This window comes from Frankliniella occidentalis, unplaced genomic scaffold (genome assembly GCF_000697945.3).
Source record: "Frankliniella occidentalis isolate FOCC.00 unplaced genomic scaffold, Focc_3.1 Scaffold216, whole genome shotgun sequence".
Taxonomy (NCBI): Eukaryota; Metazoa; Arthropoda; class Insecta; order Thysanoptera; family Thripidae; genus Frankliniella; species Frankliniella occidentalis.
The window spans coordinates 534,979-558,736 of record NW_026267342.1 but is presented as its reverse complement, the minus strand read 5'-3'; the positions used below and the strand labels follow the sequence as shown (position 1 = coordinate 558,736).

The 23,758-nt window shown below is 42.3% G+C and overlaps 1 protein-coding gene across 31 annotated transcripts in view; it reads right to left on the bottom strand.

The window, feature by feature from the left end:
• Nucleotides 1-23,758, bottom strand: part of LOC113201767 (twitchin) — a 66,876-nt gene that overhangs the window by 37,041 nt on the left and 6,077 nt on the right. For 18 of the 31 annotated variants that reach the window (XM_052272644.1, XM_052272654.1, XM_052272645.1 and 15 more), the window contains exons 2-21: nt 16,637-17,042; nt 13,483-13,504; nt 13,143-13,305; nt 12,693-12,834; nt 9,002-9,137; nt 8,708-8,914; nt 8,209-8,510; nt 7,333-7,553; nt 6,945-7,256; nt 6,773-6,863; nt 6,325-6,692; nt 6,085-6,164; nt 5,808-5,994; nt 5,120-5,326; nt 4,734-4,748; nt 4,358-4,414; nt 3,489-3,542; nt 2,430-2,603; nt 800-862; nt 405-644 (exon numbers count right to left, since the gene is read on the bottom strand). In XM_052272644.1, coding sequence (XP_052128604.1) covers nt 405-644; nt 800-862; nt 2,430-2,603; nt 3,489-3,542; nt 4,358-4,414; nt 4,734-4,748; nt 5,120-5,326; nt 5,808-5,994; nt 6,085-6,164; nt 6,325-6,692; nt 6,773-6,863; nt 6,945-7,256; nt 7,333-7,553; nt 8,209-8,510; nt 8,708-8,914; nt 9,002-9,137; nt 12,693-12,834; nt 13,143-13,305; nt 13,483-13,504; nt 16,637-16,949 — 3,354 coding nt within the window. In that variant the 5' untranslated portion in view covers nt 16,950-17,042. Of the gene's footprint in view, nt 1-404; nt 645-799; nt 863-1,948; nt 2,314-2,429; nt 2,604-3,488; nt 3,543-4,357; nt 4,415-4,733; nt 4,749-5,119; nt 5,327-5,807; nt 5,995-6,084; nt 6,165-6,324; nt 6,693-6,772; nt 6,864-6,944; nt 7,257-7,332; nt 7,554-8,208; nt 8,511-8,707; nt 8,915-9,001; nt 9,138-12,692; nt 12,835-13,142; nt 13,306-13,482; nt 13,505-14,035; nt 14,058-16,636; nt 17,043-23,758 lie in introns of those variants that run through there. The other 13 variants (XM_052272661.1, XM_052272663.1, XM_052272643.1 and 10 more) reach the window with 12 other exon arrangements.

Sequence of the window (23,758 nt, the reverse complement as noted above, 5' to 3'; positions counted from 1 at the left end):
ATGCATTTTGAAAACAGTCCCATCAAAACGGATAATTTTATGCCAATACAATTAAACGTTTGGGGAGGTCGCCATTTTAAAATGCACTGTATATACCGGCGAAATTTTCGTAGCTTATTTAAAATTGTCTCGTGTTTATTTAGGTGGTGTTTAGGAAGTCATGTTTAACCTCGACAGTGTGTCGAGTTGTTTAGAGACAACACCCGCCGTCAAACAACTTAGCTCGTGCGTAGGACACAAAAGCTTTTATTGCTTTAGACATGGGTTGCCTTTGATCAGTAGTTGATTTACTTGAAACATAGTTTATTCAGTGAATTATTTAGCTAACAACATATTTATTGCAGACATTTAAACAGCCAGTAGCCTTTTGTAGTAGCGACAATCACGCAGTGAGGCCACCTCACCTTAAGCTCTTGCTTTGCTAATCTCTCTTTTTCCCTCTTCTCTTTCTCTTCTTTGGTGAGGGGTTTAAGCTGCACATTAAGGAAGCTGTCCTGTTTTTCTTCTTGCTTTTGAACAGGCCTTCTCTTAAGGAGAGGCTTCTCTTCTGGAGCTCCTTCCTTTTCCTTGAGAGACCCTATCCTCGAAGGTGGCGCTGAAGATTTCGGTGATGCGGGGGATGAACCATTGGTTTCCTCGGTGTTCTGCACGTAACATAGGATGGTAGAAAACTTGAGCAAAGTTAATTTACAATTTTTTCCAGACTTGTTGAGCTACAATTGAGATCGTAATAACAGTACTGACGAATTTATGTTTAGGAAGGGAAAGGTAAGGTACTAACAGGAAACAGACCCCATACCTTTTCGAAAGTGTCCAATCTAAGGGACGACTTTCGGCTCAAGGATGATGCTGCCAGTCGGAGCTAAAAGGTGCAGATATCTTTATTGCTCGGTTCCAACATTTCTAATATAATAAAAATAAAGTATAATTCATGTAATTTACAATTGATTAATGATTACAAGTCAGTTAAATTTTTACACAGATGCAACCTGCACAAGAGCAGTTGCTTTTTAATGTAACTTTTAAAATTGTGATCTTCTGTCTTTAAGATGTGCAGGCAGGCGTGTTTATGAAAGTATACTGCCATTTAGGCAGAGTTTATCATAGCCTTGTCCAGGCTGATTTAGCGCGACCATTTATGTCCATGCAGATGCAGGTGGCCGCAGGAGTCTTGAAGGCATGCCCAATGAAGAGACACAAAGGCGCGAAAGAACGCACGTCAACAGAAGAGAAACAAACATGGAAGGTTTGAAGAGGAAATGGTGTTTCGTCTAGGCACGAAACTAGAGCGTGCAGAAGGACTTCACATGACATAGCTGCATCCAAAAAAATATAAAATACCAATTGCTGGAAGTCTTTGACAAGTAGTAGAATGGCATTGTGCTGCTGATGTCACGCTCAAACAAAGGCAAATCTTTCTCTTTTGTACCGGGTGATTCATAGAAGACGCAGGTGCGGGCAGGTTTCCCTACCCACCGGGCCTATGGCGCCTTACGGGCAGAGCGGTGCGGGGCCTTGGGTAGGCAAACCCGCCCGCACCTGCGTCTTCTATGAATCACCCGGTACGTGGATTTTGCTTCACTTGCACTGCACATTGATAACGTGGCGCGCTAAAACAATCGGAGTCTTTAGGGAAGAGAGATACGTCCGTTCAAGTCGACAAAATTATCGTGCGATTGCGACTGAGGCTCAGCCTAGCGTTCAAGGTCACTGCCTGCTGCTCGCACTTCACTGATTCGTCCTAGTTGTTACAGAGTGGGTTACGAGCGGAAGGCGGTTTTCCCATATTCGTCCAGTAAATTACAGAAGCTGTATTTCCCATTCAGAAAATAAATGCCCTTCATATCCGTACAATTAAAATGTTGCCTTTCGTGGCCAGCAACCCGTCCATCCATCCCATAGCCCTATAGGCAATAGAAAAGCTGTATGTCAAACCACTACCACCGACCTCCCAGGTGACGGCAGATTGCCAGTCAACGATCGCCAGGCCAGTCACCGGACCGTCGCTAAAACGCAGGCAGGGACACTCGTCTTGTACCTGACGTGTTCTTCGACTGTCCTGCTCCTCAACCGGCATGAGGCGGCCAGACCATCTATCTAATTGGCACTAGCGCCAATGATACCAGCAGCACACATTCCATGGGCCACCTGCCGTGCACATTGAATTTTCGAAGATTCAAAGGCACACCCTTCCAGCAATGGCAAAAGCTACACTGACCAAGGGGTCCCCCACTCGCCAAATCGGGCCGTGCCCAACTCGCGTCAAAACTCGCGAAAATTCACGAAACTCGTGAGAACTCACGCCAAACTCGCTTCGAGAAGTTATCTCGCCAACTCGCTGCACACTCGAGTGGGGGGCCCCTCGACACTAACGGGCTCTACATAGATGGACAAGACGAATGCAGTTGCAAGCTTATTTGCTGGGTCACCTGCTCCTCCTCTTCTGCTTTCTTCGCCGCTGCGAGCTTTAACGCAGCAGCTCGCTCAACTGGTTTAAGCGTCACATCTAGGAAACTTTCGTACTTCGTAGGTTGGGGCTTTGGTGGTGGAGCTTTTCGTAATAAAGTCCTACCCCACGGCTTGCCGGGTTCGGTAGTGTCATCCTGCACAATAACAGCTCAAGAATGACGCAGAGTATCTAGCAAGATATCTTCGGGACAGAATCTTCAAGTTATTCTGGTAAAAGTGCAATCCTCTTCGTTTTACCGATGCTGTCAAAATGTTTACCATCGAACATAAAGAGGCAGGAAAACGTCTTGCATAACCGCGTAATAAGTCTAACACATGATCCTATAGAATGTCGAAAAATATGAGCAAAGAAATCACATCAACGAGTAGTTGTGGAAATGTAGATCATCTAGAAAGTACGTCCGATTTTCTCAGATGTATTCCACATATCACACAGGCGCGGTATAGGGGGGGGGGGGGTCGAGTGAGCTGCCTGAAAGGTGGGTAATTTGTGCTACAAAACCCCTGTATGTAGGCAACCTACAGTGCATCGCCCCCCTGTCGCCCCCCTCTTATACCGCGCCTGATAGCACAGAGGCTCGGCGCCTGCGAGACTCAGGGTAGGCTATCCCACAGTACACACATGCAATATGAGCAAGATGTTGCCTACCTCTCAGGCGCTTTGAGAGTTGCTATAGGCTGACTTTGACAGGTTCGTTATGGGCGTCCTCTCTGGGCGAGAGTTAAAGACATAAGTAACATGCCATCCATTTGAATATCGTAGTTTATGGTATTGTTGCAAATAGAAAATTCCTTAATTGTGATAAACAAAGATATGATATGCCCAAACGACAGAGTTAACTTAATGTAACTTCATTAAAAGGTCGAAGAATAGTCTAATATGAGCACCGAATACCGTACAAACACTAACAAGGTGGGACTAATAAGAGTGGCATTTGTGTATCAATGTGAATGTTGAACAGATTGTCAAAGTAGAGCACGAAGGGTTGGAAGGGTAGGAATGATATAGGGGAACTCACCTTGTCGTCTTTCTTGTCCGCTGGCTTTTTGACTTCCGGCTTTTTCAGAAGGTCCTTTCAACAGCAAAAAAACACAGGGTACATCAGGCAAACGAAAAGGGGCCATGCTGACAGAGGAAATACACAATATGTCTAATGTGATTTTAAGAGTTAATATGTATGCGTAGCCTTCAAAATGAGCTAATGGATCGAGTGGTGAACAGTACTTGACGTGTTCTATGATGAGAAGCTTGTTTTACGCTGCACAAATTGCTTTGTTGTTGTTGTTGTTGTTAATAATGAATCGAGTGGGCCACAACTAATGAAATCCGGTGTAGCTGACCCCAGAAATCACTTCAGATATCCCGGAAGTCCTTCGGATATCGCTTGCAACCCGTGAAATCCCTTTCTAATTTTTGAAACCCGGGGAAACCCTTGGAAATCCATGAAATCCCTTAGAAATCCTTGAAACCATTCCGAAATCACACGAAATCTTTCCGAAATCCCTTGAAATCCTTCTCATGCCCCATGAAATATTCCTATAGTCCCGTGGTGTCTTTTAGGCCTCACGAAATCGTTTTGTAAATCCATTATATACCGTGATAACGCCTCGCTGCAACACACTGGGTAGGCAAACCCATGAAATCCCAACGAAGCCCCACGAAATCTGCAGACGTCTTGTGATATCCTATGAAATCCTGTGAGATCCTATAAAATCTCGTAAAATACTTGAAATCCTAGAAATCCGGAGAAAAATCATCAAATCCCATGAAATCTTAATCCTCAAATCAGGTGTGCAAGCATTTTTGAAGTAGTGGCCCCTCGTTATGAATTATTTGCTATGGATGAGTAACAGTGCTGCGATTTTATGCAAAATTGTCAAGTTTTACCTTGTCATCGTTCACCTTCTGTCGACTGTCCCCGACACTCTCCACTTCGTTGTCGATCTGTGAGAAATGTTTATGTTCAGTGTTTTTGGTTTATGTTTTAAGTTCTTAGGCTAGCCTTCCTTAGTATCGGACAGTGGTTTGAACAACAATAGGATCCCATGCTACAAAAGTACGAGAAACGAGGAAAGCAAGCGACTTTACGACAGAAAAAGTCGTGCACCAGTTGGAATCGAAAAGGTTTACTATTAAGAAGTAAATTTTATGATCGTAAAATCAACTTGTTTTCCCCATCAGAAAAAAGATTGGTCCACATGGGATCATTCAAACAACATACACACAACAAAGAACACATAACACGAACGATAATTTTGCTTACCGTTCGAGGAGGACCCTGAAAAAAAAATATTTGAAAAATTAACTCAACTCAAAAAATTAAAAAGCAATGAAAATAAAGGTACTGTTGAAATAAAAAGGCAAAAAATTACGGCGCAGTACTAAAGCAGCTGAGCATACTAGCCTGTTACCTGCGGTAAAAAACCGTACAGGTTTCCAAAAAAATACAGTATTAAGACAAAAAAAAAATCGAGGAAAAATCAAAACACTATTGAACAATGGCCATTATCAATGCAAAATGTTGATTTAGTTTGGATAAGGAAACGAAAGCACACAGCTAATTTGAGGCACGTCAAACGCAATCATGCACACCTCATACACGCAATCGTCACATCAAGGATAGGCAAAGTACACTATTTTGTCGTATACCTTTTTCTCGACCTTCTCCTCTTTCTTTTCCTCGACCTTCTTTTCTTCGACTTTCTTCTCCTCTGATTTCTTCACCTCAACCTTCTTCTCGACCTTCTTCTCCTCTATCTTTTTCTCGTCGACTTTCTTCTCTTCAATCTTTTTCTTCTCTTCAACCTTCTTTTCCTCTGATTTTTTCTCTTCTTCCTTTTTCTTCTCCTCTTCCTTCTGTTAAAAAAAACCATGCATTGTTAAATACAAGACACATTCTGGGACAGTGCACGTACAGAACACATAGCACTCAATCAAGATCCAAAGACGGAAAGGCTGGGCTGTGTGAATCTAAAACTGGAATTCAAGAAAACGGGGAAAACCCAACTTTGCATCTGCATAACAAGAGGAGGGGAAACCTCAGACGTGTCTAAAACCTACACTCTAGCCTGGCGGTTCTGCTCCACGAGAGGAACTTTAAGTCGTGCTCGAAAGGGGAAAATCATAGTCATGCCTGAATTCAGCCACGGATTCCACATGAACAATGATTACATACGCTAAGACCAAATGTATGAGACGATATCGGTGCCAGTTCAAATATATATTTCTTGTGCTAATAAAGAAGTGATTTAAGCACAAAAGCGTGATTAAATACCTGCATTCTTATGGAAGAAATACGTGAAAGAAATGTGTATGGTAAGTCTACTTTGCTTCATACCTTTTCTGGTGGTTTTTTCTTTTCAGTGACTTTGAGGTCTGCTTCGGAATCATCGCTTCCAAACTCGTTTGTAATCACGACCTTATATGATGCAGCGTGTTCAACTTTGCAGCTTGCAATTTGCAGTGTTGCTGTTGTCCCATCAAATGACTGATGCATCTCCCTCTCTTTTATAACCACGTTGTTTCTGAGAATTGACACAAAATTAAATGGAAATCATTACGTCGGAAAAATTGGTTCGGCAATTGTGTGTACAAAAGGGTCAAAAAGTACTTACTTATACCACACAACTGTTGCCTTCATCTCCGTCTTAATCAATTTCACGGAAAACTCGGCTGGTTTGGCCTCATCAACTGTCTGCAAAAATGAGGAAAGGGCGAAAAGTTAAAACACATTACGAGTTACTTTTTAAAAAAGAAAATAGCTGCGACAGAAGATGCTTGTGGTAAGAACGGCAGTTTACAGTATTGGTCGGATTTCTCCCCCAGTTAACGAATAAAACTGCAATATCATATACCTGAGGTTTAAGTCCCTTGCTTATTTTCGGCTTATCACCCTTCGGTTTCGGCTTCTCTTCTTCATCCTTAGGAATATCTGTAAGCTCGACTGTTTGTGACGCAGTTTCACCCTTTTCGTTTTTGGCAACAAGTTTGTATGAGCCCTTATCTGTTTCCTTTATGTTCTCAATTTCAAGCTTCACCGAGAATTCGCCTTCTTTAACTTGCGTAACATGAATTGTGTGCCGAGAGTCTTCTTTGACCGCCGATGTTTCTTTAAACCAGGTACATTGAGGAGCAAACTTAGATTGAACGTGACACTCCACAATAACAGTCTTTTTCTTCACAACCTTAATGATCTTTGGTCTTTCTCTGATGACAGGGATGACTGTAAATCAGATAAATACACGAAATAAGGATCTGAAATAATTAAGAGTTTTGAGTAAGCCGATGATGAAATAGTCTTACTTTCGATGTTGAGGGTTAAGTTGGCATTCAATTCCCCTAGGCTGTTCTTGATATTACATTTATATAGACCAGAGTCTTCCAGTTGTGGGTCCTGTACAAAATTGAAGGATTTAATTAGTCACTAGGTTGTAACGCACGAGTACATAATGCCAAAAAGTCAAAATGCACCGACCTTAAGCTCCAGTCTGATGTAGTAAACGTCACCTTTTGCCTCTACTTTCATCGTGATCTTAGAGCTTTCCTTTACCTCTTTACCATCGCGCGTCCATACGATGGTGGGCTTAGGATCCGCCTTTACACGACAGTCCATAATAACTAATTTACCGTTTTGTTCGGAAACGATGCGTGGTTTGTCCACGAATACTGGTCCGTCACCTTCGGGTTCAGGTTCTGCCTCGATGTTTAAATTAAGATTAGCATTACTTTCGCCGAATTCGTTCTTTACATGGCACTTGTAAGTGCCTCCATCTGGTCCTGCCGGATCCTGAAATTAACAAATTTGTGTAAAATAAAATAAAACTGCACAACATTATCACAGTTCTGAAACGAATAAATTATACCTTAATTTCAAGAGATAGTTCGTAGGTATCTTCGCCAGCTTCGACGACTTTAATTTTTATTTTTGACGTCTCTTTAACAACTGTAGTGCCTCTAAACCACGTAACGTCAGGTTTCGGTTTCGCTTTGCACTTACACTTCATTGTAATAAGAGTGCCGGTCTCGTTTGGAATGATTTTAGGTTTCTCGACGAATGATGGGGCAAAACCTGCATCATCTCCGCCTGAAACGTCATAAATCATGAGTATTGTATACACGACATCATTTGATTCGTACCATCGGTTTTTTTTCTTTTTTTTCTTTTTTTTCTTTTTCAAAATTCCAAATACTGATAATTCAGAAAATCAAAAAGACAATTTCAGGGGTAAAGCAGACAGAAATCTCACCACGCTCCAAACTGCCTGGATCTCGCTCACCGCAACTGAAAGTCAATCATGCGACATTGCCCAAACTCAACAAGTGCACTATATACAGAATGGTTCAGTGGCTCATGCTAGAAGTATAGTACCATCGTAAAAGAGAAACTGAAAGTAACGAGCAGGCGTGGTAAGAATCGAGAAACAGGAAAGACGACAGGATAGTTTTGACAGGTTTGATACATTCCCATGACATCCATAAACCACGAGACCAAATCACAATATATATCGTGCGCCACAGAAGCAGTTTTTAAATTTCCTACTTCTATGAGGTGATTTGTTTGGAATAAAATTATACATTTACATATATACACATTTATATACACATATACAGGCCGTACAGACCGGACCAAAGGACCTTATTAGTGTGACCAAATTCCTGCACCATTGCAAAATTGCCTGCGGAAAAGCGTGCTGGGATTAGGGAGTACATGCAAGGAAAGAAGCTCTGCGAAGGCGTACCTTGGAAGTTGAGTGCAATATTGGCATTGCTCTCGCCATATATGTTGAAGGCATTACACCTGTAGTTCCCACCATCCTCTCTCGTTGGATTTGACACTTCCAACGTGAGGAGGTACGTGTCCTTGCCCATGGACTTGCGTGACATACGCACTCGGTTAGTATCTGAAATGACCTTTTGGCCCTGAAACCAGGTAATCTCGGGGGCAGGGTTGCCTTCCAGGATGCACTCCATGATGAGCACCTCTCCTTCCTGGCGAATGGTCGGTTTCTTCGGGAATCGCGGAGCCTTCCCGTCGGGGATTCTAGATGAAACACGCAAAGCATTGTCAAATCGTGATACCATGCCGAGTGCCTTGGCATTACGAAATGACTAGGGAAAAGAAAGAACCCTGGCCAGTAAGAGTTTTTAGATAGGACAATGAGGACTTCACACGACAGAAGGAGATCCTAATTCAGGAATCTCTAAACACACTCGTACTATGGTTGACTTGAAGCTCACTTCGGTTTGTCGCTTGAAGTGTCGAAGTTGAGATTGATGGTAGCTTGACAGGTCCCGTTAGCGTTACTAGCCACCGCCTTGTACTCGCCGGCATCCTCAATAGCTACGCCGGTGATTTGCAGGCGAGCCATGAAGTACAGCACCTCGTCCACCTCCAATGTCATCGCAAGCCGGCCGCCCTCCTTTAGTTCCTTGCCAGATCGGAACCTGAAACCAATTCCAAGTTGTGTTTTCTAAGGTCTGCTGAGCTCGTTCTTTGTTTCCGGGATAAATAATGCTGGTGCCAAGACTTACCACTGAACTGAGGGCTTGGGCTCGCCGACCACTCTGCACTCGATGATGACACTGTTGCCGTCGTCCGTTTGCCGAATCACGGGTCGTTCGGTGAAGGTGGGTTTGATGCCGTTGTCCGGGACCGGGGCCTCGTCGCCTATACCCACCCGACAAACTACTCAACCCAACCCTCACACAAACACACCAAAGCCCAACTCCACCAACTCCGAACTCCACCAGAGACTCTTAGGTACGTCCAACAAAGCAAGAGGATTTTCATTTATATTTTGTGTGTCCTCGCTATAAGTAGGCCATTACGACACAAGCCCGTAAATTGTCGGGGACGTGGGACATGATTAGGTATAACGTTCGAGAGCTACCAGCAATGTACATGCACAGCTCAGTCCACATTGTATACTCAGAGAAAAGAGCGTTTTGTGCGGGAGCACACGCTATGCAAATGACCTGTGTGAGCTAAGTTTATTAAAAGTGAAAAATAGAATTAAGACCTGCAAGAATGGAGCAAAACTGTTTCTCCTTAAATACACTGTACGTCGTTAAGCAGAGGAGGTGTGTTGAGGAAGAACAGAAGCGTAAACAGTAAGAAAGAAAAGATAGTAAAAAAGAGAAGTGGAAAAATAAACAACAAATAAGGGCCTTGTCCCGTGCCATAATATGAGTACATAAATGTCACACATTTTCACATGAAAACACTTCCTGTCAGAGGGCAATTCAGTGAGACAATGATGCGACAGCAGCGGCGGCAGCAACAAAAATAAAAACAGAGATAAAAATATCAGTATGACTGTTTGGGACAAGGCCTGGCAGAAGTGCATAATCTCCAGTGCGCTGGTGAGAACCCTGTACCATCGGTCGTATATTTAATATATAAAATACCACGCAGCCTGATCTACCGAGCCACTGAACCATCCAGTTTCCACCTGCAGATGCAAGCCGCACCAAGAGCCTCCAGGAGAGCGGGTCCGTGCGTGAGTCTTTTTTTGTGCTGAGGACATTGATGTATGCTTTCTAAGGGTCTATTCAGCACAGTGGGATTTTTGCGCTTCTACTCTAAGCAGATAATTGCTTGCGATTCTCACGTGAAGATTTGTTTCACATAAAAATCGTTGAAAGCTTAATGTAAGTTCTTTAGCCAATGCGTAGCTATGGTCGAGGGATTTGGTAATTAACTGTAAGGTGTCATGATGGGCGACGCAAAATAAGCCAATTGTACAAAGCAATCACTTGCTTCAACATGCGATCTGATGAGTGCATAACGCTTAACATGCCGCTTGAAAAAAGAAAAAAGAACCAAGGCGAGCATAAAAAAGCCCGCAGAAAATTGGAACGGCCGATAAGCGCAAGACATGTTTGCGTGAATGTAACTCGTTCGAATAGGTATGTGAGAGTTTCCCTCTAAAACCCTATCATAAAGCAAAATTTAGGTATCGCATACAGACAATGTCCACTTAAGATAAAATAAAAGTATTTTTATTTTTTAAAAACATCTATTTTTTAGAATGTGTAACTGTTCAAATTGTTCTGACTTTCACGATCCTTTTCTCTTGGATGGCTCCGGTGTGCTGATATATACAAAAGCACCACTGTACCTACGGACGACAATTCACTGCAAATCCAGGGAGCCACGAAAACCCAAAAATCAAAACAACAAAAACAGCAAAGCGACCAGAAAACACCAGCTGTGGCTGAATGTCACATATGCCGCTCAGGAGAGGGCATTCCACGTTTATGCTCTAACAACGACTAGTGGTCTAAGCTTATAGGCGAAGCAAAAGCCAAAACGGACGGACATAGCTATGTCTCAAACTTCACCCCAGAGCCAACTACAGAAGCACGTTGAGCAGGAAGCAGAGGGTGCCGATTGGCACAGACACATTACGTTTACTTAGTACATTTTGTATGTACAGAAATTAACAGTATATACAGTAGGTGTAGATACTAGCTAGTTGCAAAAGTGTTAAGTAACGTAAGCAGGTCGATAGCTTAGAGCTCCCCCTTCCCATTCTACACATATGCTTAATTTCAGGACAAAGGAAAGAAAACAATGTTTTTTTCTACTTGGCAAAGAAAATTAGGGTTTTTGTAGAATTGCACGTTTAATGAATTAATGGTTTTTTTGGGGGGGTTTTGGTGAAGTTACAACACGTCGTAACACCTAACCAAATATGGATACTTATAAAATATGCAGTTCCCGATAGAAGGTGCAGACGAGTGCGAAGGACTGTTAGGCTCATTTAATTTTCTATTGTTAGTTTAATAAGCGGAAGCGTCAACAAACATTCTTTCCATATCGGGACCAATTCTTTCCTAATAATCCTAGTTAAACTTGAGAGTTAAAAAGTGGCAAAATTAAAGACACCTCTCCTGCCCAATGACGCAGCGGACGACACAAGCTGGCTCTGTACAAAGCGCATAGCACGGATTTGCATGGAAGGCTAGTGCACTCCAAGGTATTTCAGGATCTACTTAATTTCAACGAAAAACTGCTGAGGTCATACACGAGACACAGTGGGCAACGTTTGATGGGCATAGCGGTGTGCGGATACTTGGTAGAGCTCTTTCCCCATTTTACCATATTAAACCACATCAGTTTTTCGTGGAATGCCATATTCAGGGATGAAAGAGAAAAATGCTGACTGTTAGATGGTGAAAAACAATAAATCTGAGTCGATTTTGTCGGGGCACTAGAAAACAGTCCCGTTCATCCCTGCCATGAGAACGTCCTAAAATATCTTCGTTTGCAGTGCCAGTGACCGGTTATGCAACAGTTGGCTACAATGAGGCAGTCACCACCGCCGAATCATACCCAGATTGGCGTAGTAATGCTTTCATCTAGCAACACACATCACATTTCGGCAGCAACACTGCTCTCTGGGGTTGAAGTGTCGGAGTAAGGCGCGTTGGAGGTGATATAACCGGGTGGAAATGTCGAGATCTCAGACAGAAGAAACAGCTTCAACACGAACCTTTTAGGCAAATTTATATTCTGTTAAAAAAAATTGAACTACTAAGTGTTTGAGTTGCATTCTAATGTGCTAAAACCAACCACAAACAGCGAAATATAACTAAGAGTATTTTTTGTAAAATAATTAAATGAATGCCGTTTATTGAATCTAAGATCTAAACTTTCCACTCCAATTGAAATTATATGATCAACATTAGTAAATCAGATGATGGCGCCCGCCAGCATCATTCTTAAAAACAGGACACGCTCTCTATGAAGTCCGCCCGTAAATATGAGTATTAAACGCGAGCTTTGCGAAATTGTGAAAACAAATGACAGAAAACAGGGCAAATCAGCTGAAGAATATTTTCCGAGAAAAAGATCTCGGCAGTTTGAAATTCAAAGGCTAAGCAGCGATCCCCCGCGCAGTTTCACACACAAATTAGTCTACATTTAGGTTTATAGTTTATTGGACAATTATGTAGTCTTTAAAATTGCGAGAAGATTTAAAAGAACTCCAGATTTAACTTTTATTATTTAGTGACACTATTTTTATTTCTTTAAAGTTTTAAAAATTAAGAATTTAAGGGGTCAGCGTTACCGGCCGTACAAGCTCTAAGTTTACTGAGGGGGCTCCAAATAAGTAGAGTGCGAGACCAAGGGAGGAGACTGCAAGCCTATTTGTGTGGAAGTGACTCAAGCCGCCAGGTTGCCACACACATAAAGCTTTAATCTGACGATACTCACTATCGAAGTTGAGACTGATGGTCGCATTACTTTCGCCTAGCTCGTTCTTGGCTGTCACTTTGTATTTGCCAGCGTCCTCTACAGTGACATTCTTGATTTCCAGTGTAGCGAAGTATGAATGACCATCTTTGTCGACCGTCAGCTGCAGTGACAGAAATATAGGCAACATTAATTTCTGTACAGTATTCCATTTTGCTGAAGAGATGTAGAGTGAAGAGCTACAAGCGGCAGTAGCGATTCCCGTGTCCCACTTGGCTCGCGCCAGCCCTTCCTCAAAATAGAATAGAGGCAGAGGTGTGACATAACTAAAAAAAAAACAACTCAAAAACAACCAAATCTTTTTAACATTAAAATATGCAAACGATTCAGCCTACTTAGGGAAATCTGAATAACATTTTAATTTCGATTTTATGAAACTGAAAACTAGTTTAATTGAAAATTCTAGAGTACCTTGTGTCTTGGGCCAGCCGTGACGGGAGTGTTGTTCTTGGACCAGCTGACGGTCGGTTCTGGGTCGGCGTTGATCCGGCATTCGAACAGAAGGCGTTTCCCGTCATCCTCCTGTCGAATTGCCGGCTTTTTCGCAAAAGTCGGAGCGATCCCATCCACTTGCCTAATGACAAAGGGGAAATAGTCACAACAGGAGAAATAGAAAACTTTGGTAACGACACACAAGAGATTGACAGTTAAATTAAAGAAATTAAAATGCTATGTTGTTATACTCTTTCATCCCCGTCGAGATGAATGTGTGGTATTAGTCCATGCTGTTAATGAAACAACTAAAACTCACCTCGGCCCTGCTTTGTCAGCGGCTGAAAAGGGGTAAACAAAAAAGTGAGATAAAGAGCAAGAGACGAGAGCATAGGCATCAGTTAACCAAGACAACAGCAGAAAAATAACAAAATAAATAAAAAATACCAAATATTTTAACTTTTCAGTGAATACCCATCAAATTAACGATTGTATACATAAAACTAAAAGTGTTTAAAAGTTTGAGTCAAGAAACCTACAAAAAACCTTGAGTGACGATTGGAGTGGAGTGGCCTAGTAAAAAGACACGTAAAACCAAAAATATCCTAGTTTTGTTTTACACAATTTAAAAGTACAAAAATGTCGAAAATGTTGTGCCAAAACATCTGCAGTTGTCATGTGTTTTAGTTCCTGTTAGTTGCTGGGTCATGCTGAGAGTACTTAAAAGTAGAGCATGTGCATTGTGCAATGCGTTTTATTGAAATTGGTGCAAGGTGTTACTGCGTACAGAGATGAAATAAACGAAAAGTGGTAGTAGAGTAGTAGCGATAGAGAGTTTGAGCCGGGCTACTAATAAATATAAATGGACTTACTTATCTCGGGGCTCATCCGCAGCTGGAAGAAACAGTTCAATTAATACGTGTGTTGGTGGTTAACCAGATGTATTTCGTACAGTGTAGATTTCAATAAACACATCACATAAAAAAGCTTATGGTTAATTTCACTTTGAAACCTGCAGCACTGTAAGTTACGCTAACATTTCACTGTAGGTTACGGTAAATTTCGGCATAAGCTACACTATATCCCCTGTTTTACCGAAAGGTATAGCGCAGCCGCAAGTCAGTGTATCTTAAAGTAACATTCACTGTGACATGCAGTAAATATGCACCGTAACCTTCAGTCCTGCCGGGTTCATTGTATCTTAAGGTGACAGACCGTAAGCTTCTAACACTGCACACGCAAAAAACAGATTAGCTAGATACGTGATATGTAGTAAAATTAGCTGTAGCAGCTAACTTTTTGGCCATCTTAAGTAGTTACCAGCCACTACGGGTATGACCTTAGCCGCCAGAACTAGAAAATTAGCTAGCTTAGCGAATTTTAATACCTGTCCCGAATCCAGCTAATACATTAGCTTTCTCAGCTAATCCTTCTTTTGCGTGCAGCAAAGCTGTAGATTGTAAGTGCTCCATTGTGTCGTGCGTATTTTGCCTGTCTGCCCGAATCTCCTTGTCCCCATTTAGGTGTCCAACTGGGCGAAAGGCCTCCGCCAGCGCCGGCACACTCTCGAAGCGGCTGTGCAGCTGTGCCCATACCAAGTGACTTTAGGTAGAATCTTAAGGTAAGGCTTGGGTGAAACTGGAAAGTCAGGTGAAAAACAGAGTTTTTTAGCTTTAAATCTACATGCTAGTGAAATCAAGAAAAGGCTCTCTATGTTATTCTAAGTTGGTTCGTTGCGGATCTTTTAACATATGATAAGTCTACAGATAGACATAACACCAAGAATCATTTTGAAGTTATAAATTTTTTATGACATTTCAAAATAGCTCTTGCGCACAGTGTTATGTCCAGCTATAGACTTATTATATGTTGAAAGAGCCGCGACAAACAAACTTAGAATAATAGAGAGCTTTTTTTTCTTGATTTCACTCGCATGAAGATTTAAAACTAAAAAGACACTGGTTTTTGCCCGACTTTCCAGTTTCACCCAAGCCTTACCTTAATAACAAGAGGTCTAACAAATGGATCAGAACGGTCATTGGAGTTCATAGGAATTCCCTGATATTTGTACGTCCAATGTAAAAAAATCATAGGGATACCTATAACATAGGACTATCGACTTCAATGACTGTCCCCATTTTTGTATCGCCCTTAAATGGCGTGGTTTGGGCCGAGGGGGCCTCAACTCCAGCAATCTGGTGTACACCTACCCCGGCAATCTACGATAATCTTCGGCAATCTCTATGTAATCGGCTGCAAAAGACATGCTTTTTGCCTACATTCAGGGTGACATTAGTGCGTGTTGCCTAGTTACAGGCGGTTTATGCCCTTAAAGCTAAATATTCGTTAAGCAATCTGGCAATCTTGGCAATCTGGTGTACATCCTACAAGAGAGTTGAGGCCCCCTCCCCTCGGTTTGGGCACACCCCCTAAGGCAGTCATTTCTCTTTAAAGCAGAGTATACTGGCTGGCTGCGTTGGGCGTTGACATGGGCGGTGCACTGATCTCCTTCTAAGAATAGCGGAGTGCGAGGCCGCTCTGCCGCGACGCCCCGTAACCTCTCGTTACATAAACAAACACAACATTCCGAATGCCAAGCCAGGTCAGACAGTCGGCGCGGACGGCGCCGCTCCATGTGGGTTGCGTCAGTAGTGGATCTGCGTTCGCAAAAAGTGGATGAAACCCTCAAGTGCGCCCAGCTCCGCCTAGCTCCCTTTCCCGAAGAGTGCGTCTCTGACGAAAAGATTTGACATTTGCAGAATGCAAAACGCAAACGCCCTTGTATGCTCGAGTGTTGTTTACTTCAATCCTAAAACTGCGGACCACCATAGGCATATGGAGCCTACTTCGCGCAGATGTGCAGGTGCCGCCATGCGATAGAGGCTAACATACACATCCTCTGCTACCAAAGCTGTCGGTCAGTTTGTCCGGAAATTGCGTTTCACGGGTTTCACGCAATCCGACGCACTCGATTCGCATATGTACACAGTACTACTGAGAAGCTGCGGCAACTTCAAAAACAGGACTGGCTCAAAGGATAAGTGAGTCTTAACTTTTCAGTGCTACTCTCAATACTATTGGGTTGAGTTCCTTGGGTTATGAATAAATGGCACTACGCGATCTATCTTATTTTAAGAAACCAACTTATACATCTAAAATTGCATCCGATGGGTAGAAGCGTACAATTCAAAAGTAAAGGGAAAATTTTTGTTTTAAAAATGCGTACTGTAAAAACGATATCTCATTTTTTGATGGAAAAAAGAAAACTTTGAAGAACTAACATAGTGTGAGGAAAACTCTTCAGATTTTGAAGTATCCTAATATATGTGGGAATTTCCCCCCATTTTGATTTTGATGTACACAATTATTGTCGTTTTATATTTAAAGTGTAACATACACAAAATAATATGGGTTTACGATGATAGATTTCGTTTGCTGCGATTTTAATTAAAGGTGCTACCTGAGATACTTACGGCTGAAATTGAGGTTGATCGAGGCTGCAACTTCTCCCATCTTATTCTTGGCCTTGACCTTGTATAGGCCTGCGTCGCTCTCGATGACGTCATCGAGCTCGAGGACGACTGTGAACTTGTTCGAGCCGATGGGCACGGTCTTCATGACCGTCCGTCCGTCCTCAGACAGCTGCGTGTCCCCCCGGAACCAGGTGATGTCTGGCTTTGGGGAGGACAGCAGCTGGCACTCGAAGACGAGGCGGTTGCCGTCATCTTCCTGACGCAGCTGCGGCTTCTGCGTGAAGCTCGGCGCGAAGTCGTCGGCCACCCCCATCCTGGATGGTGGAGGGGCTCAAGCCCTGGAGGCACTCGTTATAGTGTCGGATTGGGACTCTCCCCGGTGGCAAGGCTCGCCCTGCACCTCCACCTGTAAGAAAGACACACTCAATGTCGACAGTCCAGACAAACACGAGGCCAGGAGGGCCAACGAGTGTCCACCAAAAGAGGAAGCCCATAAATTAGCACATCACTCATCAAACTCTGTGTGTAAAACATTTTCGTAAATTCACAATAAATTTTCAAAATTTTCATCGTGACTGAAAGTGAAATTGGACATTTATGACGTAGTAGTAAACTTTAAACCATCAGAGGCTTTGTAAAGGACAAATACTAGATGCTTTTTAAGGATATCTAATCAAAATGCAAAACTGTGCGATTTGCTTATCAAAAGATTTTTAATGTTGGAAGTATTGGGAGTACACAATACAGCGGGCGTGAAGCTGCCGCAATCTGAGGGGGGATAAGGCATAATTTTTGGACGTAATTTTACGCGTTAAAAGATAATGGAGTGGTTGTGTTCCCTTCACTGTTAAAACCTTACGAAGCAAAATGCCAAATCCTTCGCAATTGCGAAGCATTCGCTTTGTAACTACAAAGCATTGTTTCTCAAATGCGAAGGATTTGGCTTTTTGCTTTGTAAGGTTGTAACTGCGAATGGAGCTGGCTGACTTACAAAAATGCCAGTAAGGCCAGCTTCAAGCCAAAATACAGTGACTAAATGTTCGTGGGAAAACTGCCAACTACCAATTAATAAAAAAAAAACAAAAAAACAAAAAAAGTTGTTTACGAACACAACTCGTGCACTAAATATCCAAGGGTAAGAATACTGCACAAAAACATCACACACCTGCACTGATAAATAAAGTGTTCAACAGTAAATTTGAACACTAAGAAGTGTTCAAAGTTTCATGGCCAACCCTGATGATGAACGATTTGAAGTGTTCAACTATATTGTTTAACACTTCAAAGTATTCAAATATCGATGCGATCACTTTGAAGTGTGCAACATAGTGTTGAGCACTTGCATGTGCACGCCAGACGCCAGTTGAACACTCAATTTGTCAGTGTACAAGTTTGCGATAGAATTTTCACATACCTACGAATGTGCGAAAGTACTCACACACTTGGGGGCAGATAAGTGTTAACATTTAAAAGTGAACGAATATCTTTTCGCTCCCCTCGAAGCGTGTGACTATTTTTTGTCACACGTTTTCAGGTGTGTAAATCTTTGCCCTCATAGACGTGCGACATTTGTACACTAGGATTTGTAATATTAAGATAATGAGTATTGAGTTGTATAAAATACTGTGTATGCGCTAATAAACTAAGTAAGATACTGCTTAAAACTTGTAAGTGTGCAACTGCAAGTTAAATACTCGTATTGTGCAACTCCGAGGTTTTATACTTGTAAGTGTTCAACTCAGAAGGTGTGCACTTGCAAGTGTGCAACTCCACGGTCCAACACTTCATTATATTGAAAGTTCACTGTGGAGGAAGTGCTACACTTGCAAGTATAAAACTACGGAGTTACACACTTGTAAGTGCACACCTACCAAGTTTAACACTTGCAAGTGAACAGATACCGAGTTGCACACTTGCATGTATTCAATTTCCCATTGCGTACTTTTAATTGTTGAGCAGTTGCACTTAGAGTTTATCAGAGTGGTTAAAATTTAACGCGACAAAGAACTTAGCGTCTTCAATTTACGCCTGAATTCGTAATTATAAAACTTCGTTGAATCCTATGAGAAATTCAGATGGGTCATGAGGTCTTGTGCGACTCGACGTGTTATGAAAACATATGAATTGAACGAATTGTTTTACAGTGCACTACTTCATCCCGCATTCATAGCCCATTCACACTGTTTATGTTTATGTTTTTAGTATTTTGTGCTCGTCTGAGAGAGCATTTAAAAGAACCTGGATGGGACAATTGAGTTAAATTGGACACAGGGTATTTCACACCAATACCCTGCCCCGCAGAAGTGCGCAACACCTTCCTCCTACCCCCACCACACTCAGCACCCAATGTGCCCCGGCTCACTAAAGGTAAGGGGACACTGAAAAGGCCAGGAGAGAGGCAAAGAGGGGTGAACGTTTTGTTTGATTGTGCAGAGGCAGACCAAAGCGTATGGAGATAGGGAGACGGAGAGGGGACGGAGAGACGTGCCGTTCCCTCAGCTGAGCACAACGCTAAAGCCGAGGCGAAAGCTTTGGCCCGTAGCCAGGAGCTCCCCCTCCCATCCCATGACGTCTCACGCGACGGTCGACTTAAGAGAGAGGTGTGCGTCTAGCTCGCCGCCACCCCTCTCCTGTTGGCGGTCAGCTGACTAAACCCCAGTTGCGTACGAGAGATTTTCAATCAGAATTTATTGCTACTTTTTGTTTCAGACATTGCAAAACGCCTAAACACTTATTTCAAGAGGAGGACTTTTTTACTGCCTCGTAAATAAAGGAGCAAGGGTGGTTTCAAGTCAACCAGATGGCCTTAGCGACGGTAAGTTAAGTGATACAAAATAACTGTTTTACACTGACAACTCTGAGTACGAAGTCGATTCTGACTGTAATGACTGTGATTGTAGGCTTCTTAGACGATCCAGTCTATACCAGAGGGTTTGGAGAGCGCGGGGGAAGCGGTGCGTTAGTTGAACGTCCCAACTTCCCCCCGCCGGCCAACAATCACTACTGTGCGCCAGGCCACGCCCCATCCAGGCAAACCCAGCTCCACAAACAATATACACTCAACACTCGTCCAAGCCTGGCCTGAAGGTAGGCCATGCCAGGGGGCAGGGCCGCCGAGGCCCCGACTCCAACGACGAGCACCTATGGTTGCTCGGTCTAGTGCTCTTTCAAAGCGAGGGGCGATGACCACGTCGCCGCTCACTCGCCCAACAACTGCCTGGTCTCACAAGGGAACTTATAAGTGTTAGTCCCCGATTTTGTCCCGCCTAGGGTTACAGCGTCAGCAAAGACGGACGGCAACGCACAAGACCGTGAATCTCGGAACAAATGGTCGTAACTCTAGTGCTAGAACGCAATAACGCATTTAATTACTAACAATCATTTTGTACTAGATTTTCTTTTCTTCGGATCGTCTATTTGTTAACATGAAATGTTAAAGTTTTTTACGTGGTACGCCTTGCCTACACTGTAAATCCGGGGTGTCTAGCAGGTCACAAAACTAGGCGACTTTCCGGGTAATTGCATTGTATGAGTCCACAGGCGTTCCACCCATTGTGCTCATGCATTTATCCGGAAAACCAGAAAGTGTCCTGCAGATAGCCGACATAAGTCGCCTAGTTTTGCGGGTCAGGCGACTTTGTCGCCTACCTGCTGGACACCTCGAATTTACAGGGTACTTTGAGGCATCTCATCTGAGGCTCACTACTCACTAGGAGGAGACGGAAAAGGAGGGGGCAGCAGAGATCCTCCCAAAACCCACCCCTGACAATGAGCCTACGCAAGTCCAGCCTATGCAAGCTATCGTAGCTCAAAGTACGTACGCAACATGTATATGCGAGTACTGCGGGGTTGCCTACCCCGAGTCTCGCAAGCGCCTAGCTCCCGTAATTTGCCGACTGAACAAGAGAATAAACGACGTACTTTCTGGGCGATCCCTAACATGCACCATTCTATGGACTGAATTTGACGGAACCTAATGAATGGATAGTACATTGCGTAGTACATAACATTTCTATAAGCAGCAGTGCTAGCGACATGATATTTTTCCAATATTATAACTGGAAACAATGGTGTACATTATTTGTTTTGCACAACGTGCTACGTTTCTCATAGCGATTAAGAAACATTATGAACAGTTACGTTCATTTTTATTATTTATACATCGAAATTGTGTCTTTCATCAATAATTGGTAAAATTCCGCAGGCTATAAAAACAGTCTGTACATCCAGTGTTTACACTAATATCCTATCGAATGGTACATTCAGGGATAACCATAAAATACGGATGAAATAACAGTATTTTTTGGTCGATACAGCAGTGCTGTTTGTCGCCTCAACCATGTTTTATGGTTGTTCCTGAAGAAACCACAGCTTTCATTTTTCTGGGTGCACCTGTAACATGTGAACGAGTTCATACTTATTACAGAGAATTAGATGCAATATTGAGTGGTAATAAAATGCATATGCACGATCGTGTATAGTTGAGCATGCACGGGTTCGCGGATTCATACACGCTCTTAAAATCAAACTGCAGTGCAAGACGTCAGTTTTAACGACAGTGATAAAGAGTTCTGCACATCAAACTAGTTTTCTGGCCACGAGCGTACTTGAAATTTCTGAGCAAACCACAGAACTCTTTGGCTAAAAATTCCCTTTCTAACAATAGGGTGCGTTTTAAACTGCAACAGGTATGCTTGCATTTCTTACCGCTTACCCGATGTAATACAAATCCCAAACCCATCACATGAAGCCTCGTTTAAAAGATAATTTGAAGACGAAGAAGATGGTGTTCCCAGAACACATTATATTTTCGTTCATCATGGCCAGGAAATTGCGCACTGGTAAAACAAATGTAGAAAGTTGCACACCAAATGATGTGCAGTTAAAAGAGTGCGAAGACTGAACACTTTATGATGTCGAATTGAACTAGACGTCAATTGGTGTGCGAACATAAGACACACTGATAAACCAAGTGTTCAACTGCTCAACACTTGTAAGTGTGCAACCGCAAGTTCAATACTTGCAAGTGTTCAACTCGATATTTGTGCACTTGTAAGTGTGCATCTCCTCTGTTCAACACTTCCCTCACAGTAAGCGCCCGACCTAGACAAGTGTACAACAGGAGAGTTGAACACTTAAAAATGCGCAAATACCGAGTTTTACACTTGCAACTGTACTACTACTGAATTGAACACTTGCAAGTATTGAACTTGTGGTTGCACACTTACAAGTGTTGAGCAGTTGAACACTTGGTTTATCAGTGCATTTCGTGAAGGTTTCGAGAAATGAAGTTTAATGTTTGCACACCACAAAGCGTGCAATTCAGTTAATCTCTATGTAATGTGCAAAATCATGAGTTGCACACTTAGCTGTGCAATACTTGCACACTTATTTTACTAGCAGGGTACAATACTTAAACCCTTGTTTTACTGGCAGGGTACAGTACTTGCACACTTGTTTTACTAGCGGGGTATAAGCAATAGAACTTATACTCTTCCATTTAAAACTACAGGTTTATTTGAAGAGCACTAATGCAGTTGTTTTGTACACTTGCTTTAAATATGCGTTCAAACGTGTATTAAAAATTGCACTTAAGCATTCAGTGTAAAAATACTCTTATAAAAGTTCCATAAAAAAGTTGCGCACTTATTCTTCTCTGTTGAAGACTTGCTTTTTATCGGTGGTTGTAATAATGTGAATTATTCTAGAGTATTCAGTGATCCATTAATATCAGTGCGAATGAAAACACGGCACAGTGCACTAAAAAATAGTGCACTGGTAAAACAAGTGTGCACTATTTGCACACCAAACGTGTGCAAGTTGTGATTTAGCACATTACATGGTGTTTAACCCAAGTTGCACACTTGCGTGGTGTGCATATTTTAGGCGTTTTGTAAACGTTTCAATTCTGCACACTTGGACACACGCAGTTCTATGCTGTCAATAGGGAACCATACGGTGTGCAGCTGCTATACGTTTCGGAAATGACGAAAGTTTAAACACCAATTGACGTATAACATAGTTAGACAGCACAAGGTGTCGAGAAAATGCACACTTGAACTTAAACGTTAATTGACGTACAAAATTAAACACTTGTTTTACCAGTGTGTTCAACTGGCGTGCACATGGAAGTACTCAACACTGTGTTGCACACTTTAAAGTGATCGAATCGATATTTGAATACTATCAAATGTTTTAACAGTAAAGATGAACACTTTAAACCGTTCAACTTCAGGGTTGGCCATGAAACTTTGAACACTTTAAAGTGTTCATATTTACTGTTGAATACTTCGAACTATTTAAGTCAAACACCTAAAAGTGTACAATATAGTGTGGAGCACTTGCATGAGCACGCCAGTTGAACACTTTATTTATCAGTGTATCGGTTTCTGTTTTGAAATATTAACTATTTAAACATTGTAAATGTTTAATAAAACATTTTAACATGTGAGCTAAAGGTAAAGGCTGCGAATTTATCTTCATTCAAAAATTATTTTAACTATCTCCGCATTTATTAGACATGATACAACTGTAGCTAGCAGCTATACATTCGAGAAAACAAAGTATCGTATTGATTTCAATGATCAATCCACTACAACGGACTGTCGTTATCGCAAATTTCAATACAGCCATCGAAAGAAACGTGCATTTAAAGAGTATATTAAAAAGATTCAAGGCCCTCTCCAAAAATACAGACCAAAAATATGGTGGAAAGCATAAGCGATCGGTAGCGATATTATTTTTAATTTTTTTGTAGTTTTTCGACATAATCTCTTAAACTTTTTAGGTATGGTCATACGCGAATGCCAGTTAAGCTCTGAGAGTGATCGAATTTCGTTGCGAACTGACCCAACACAGTCTGATAGATAGCTCCTTATGGCTAAAAATGAGTTTTGTTACGTTACGTGTGTTAAGAAATTCATTTAAGGGCAGAGGAAGGCCTGGCATTGAATAGGCCTGCAGATGCTCATGTAGACCTCTACGCGGAAAGTTCCTTGCAACTTTTCTATTCTACAACTTCGAGGTCGTTTTTTTGGTCTACGAGCCCCTTGACCGTTTTTAGCCCGCTCTTTTGCTTAAAAGCTATATAAGCGGGCTTATGCCATCGCCTCTGTGTCTGTC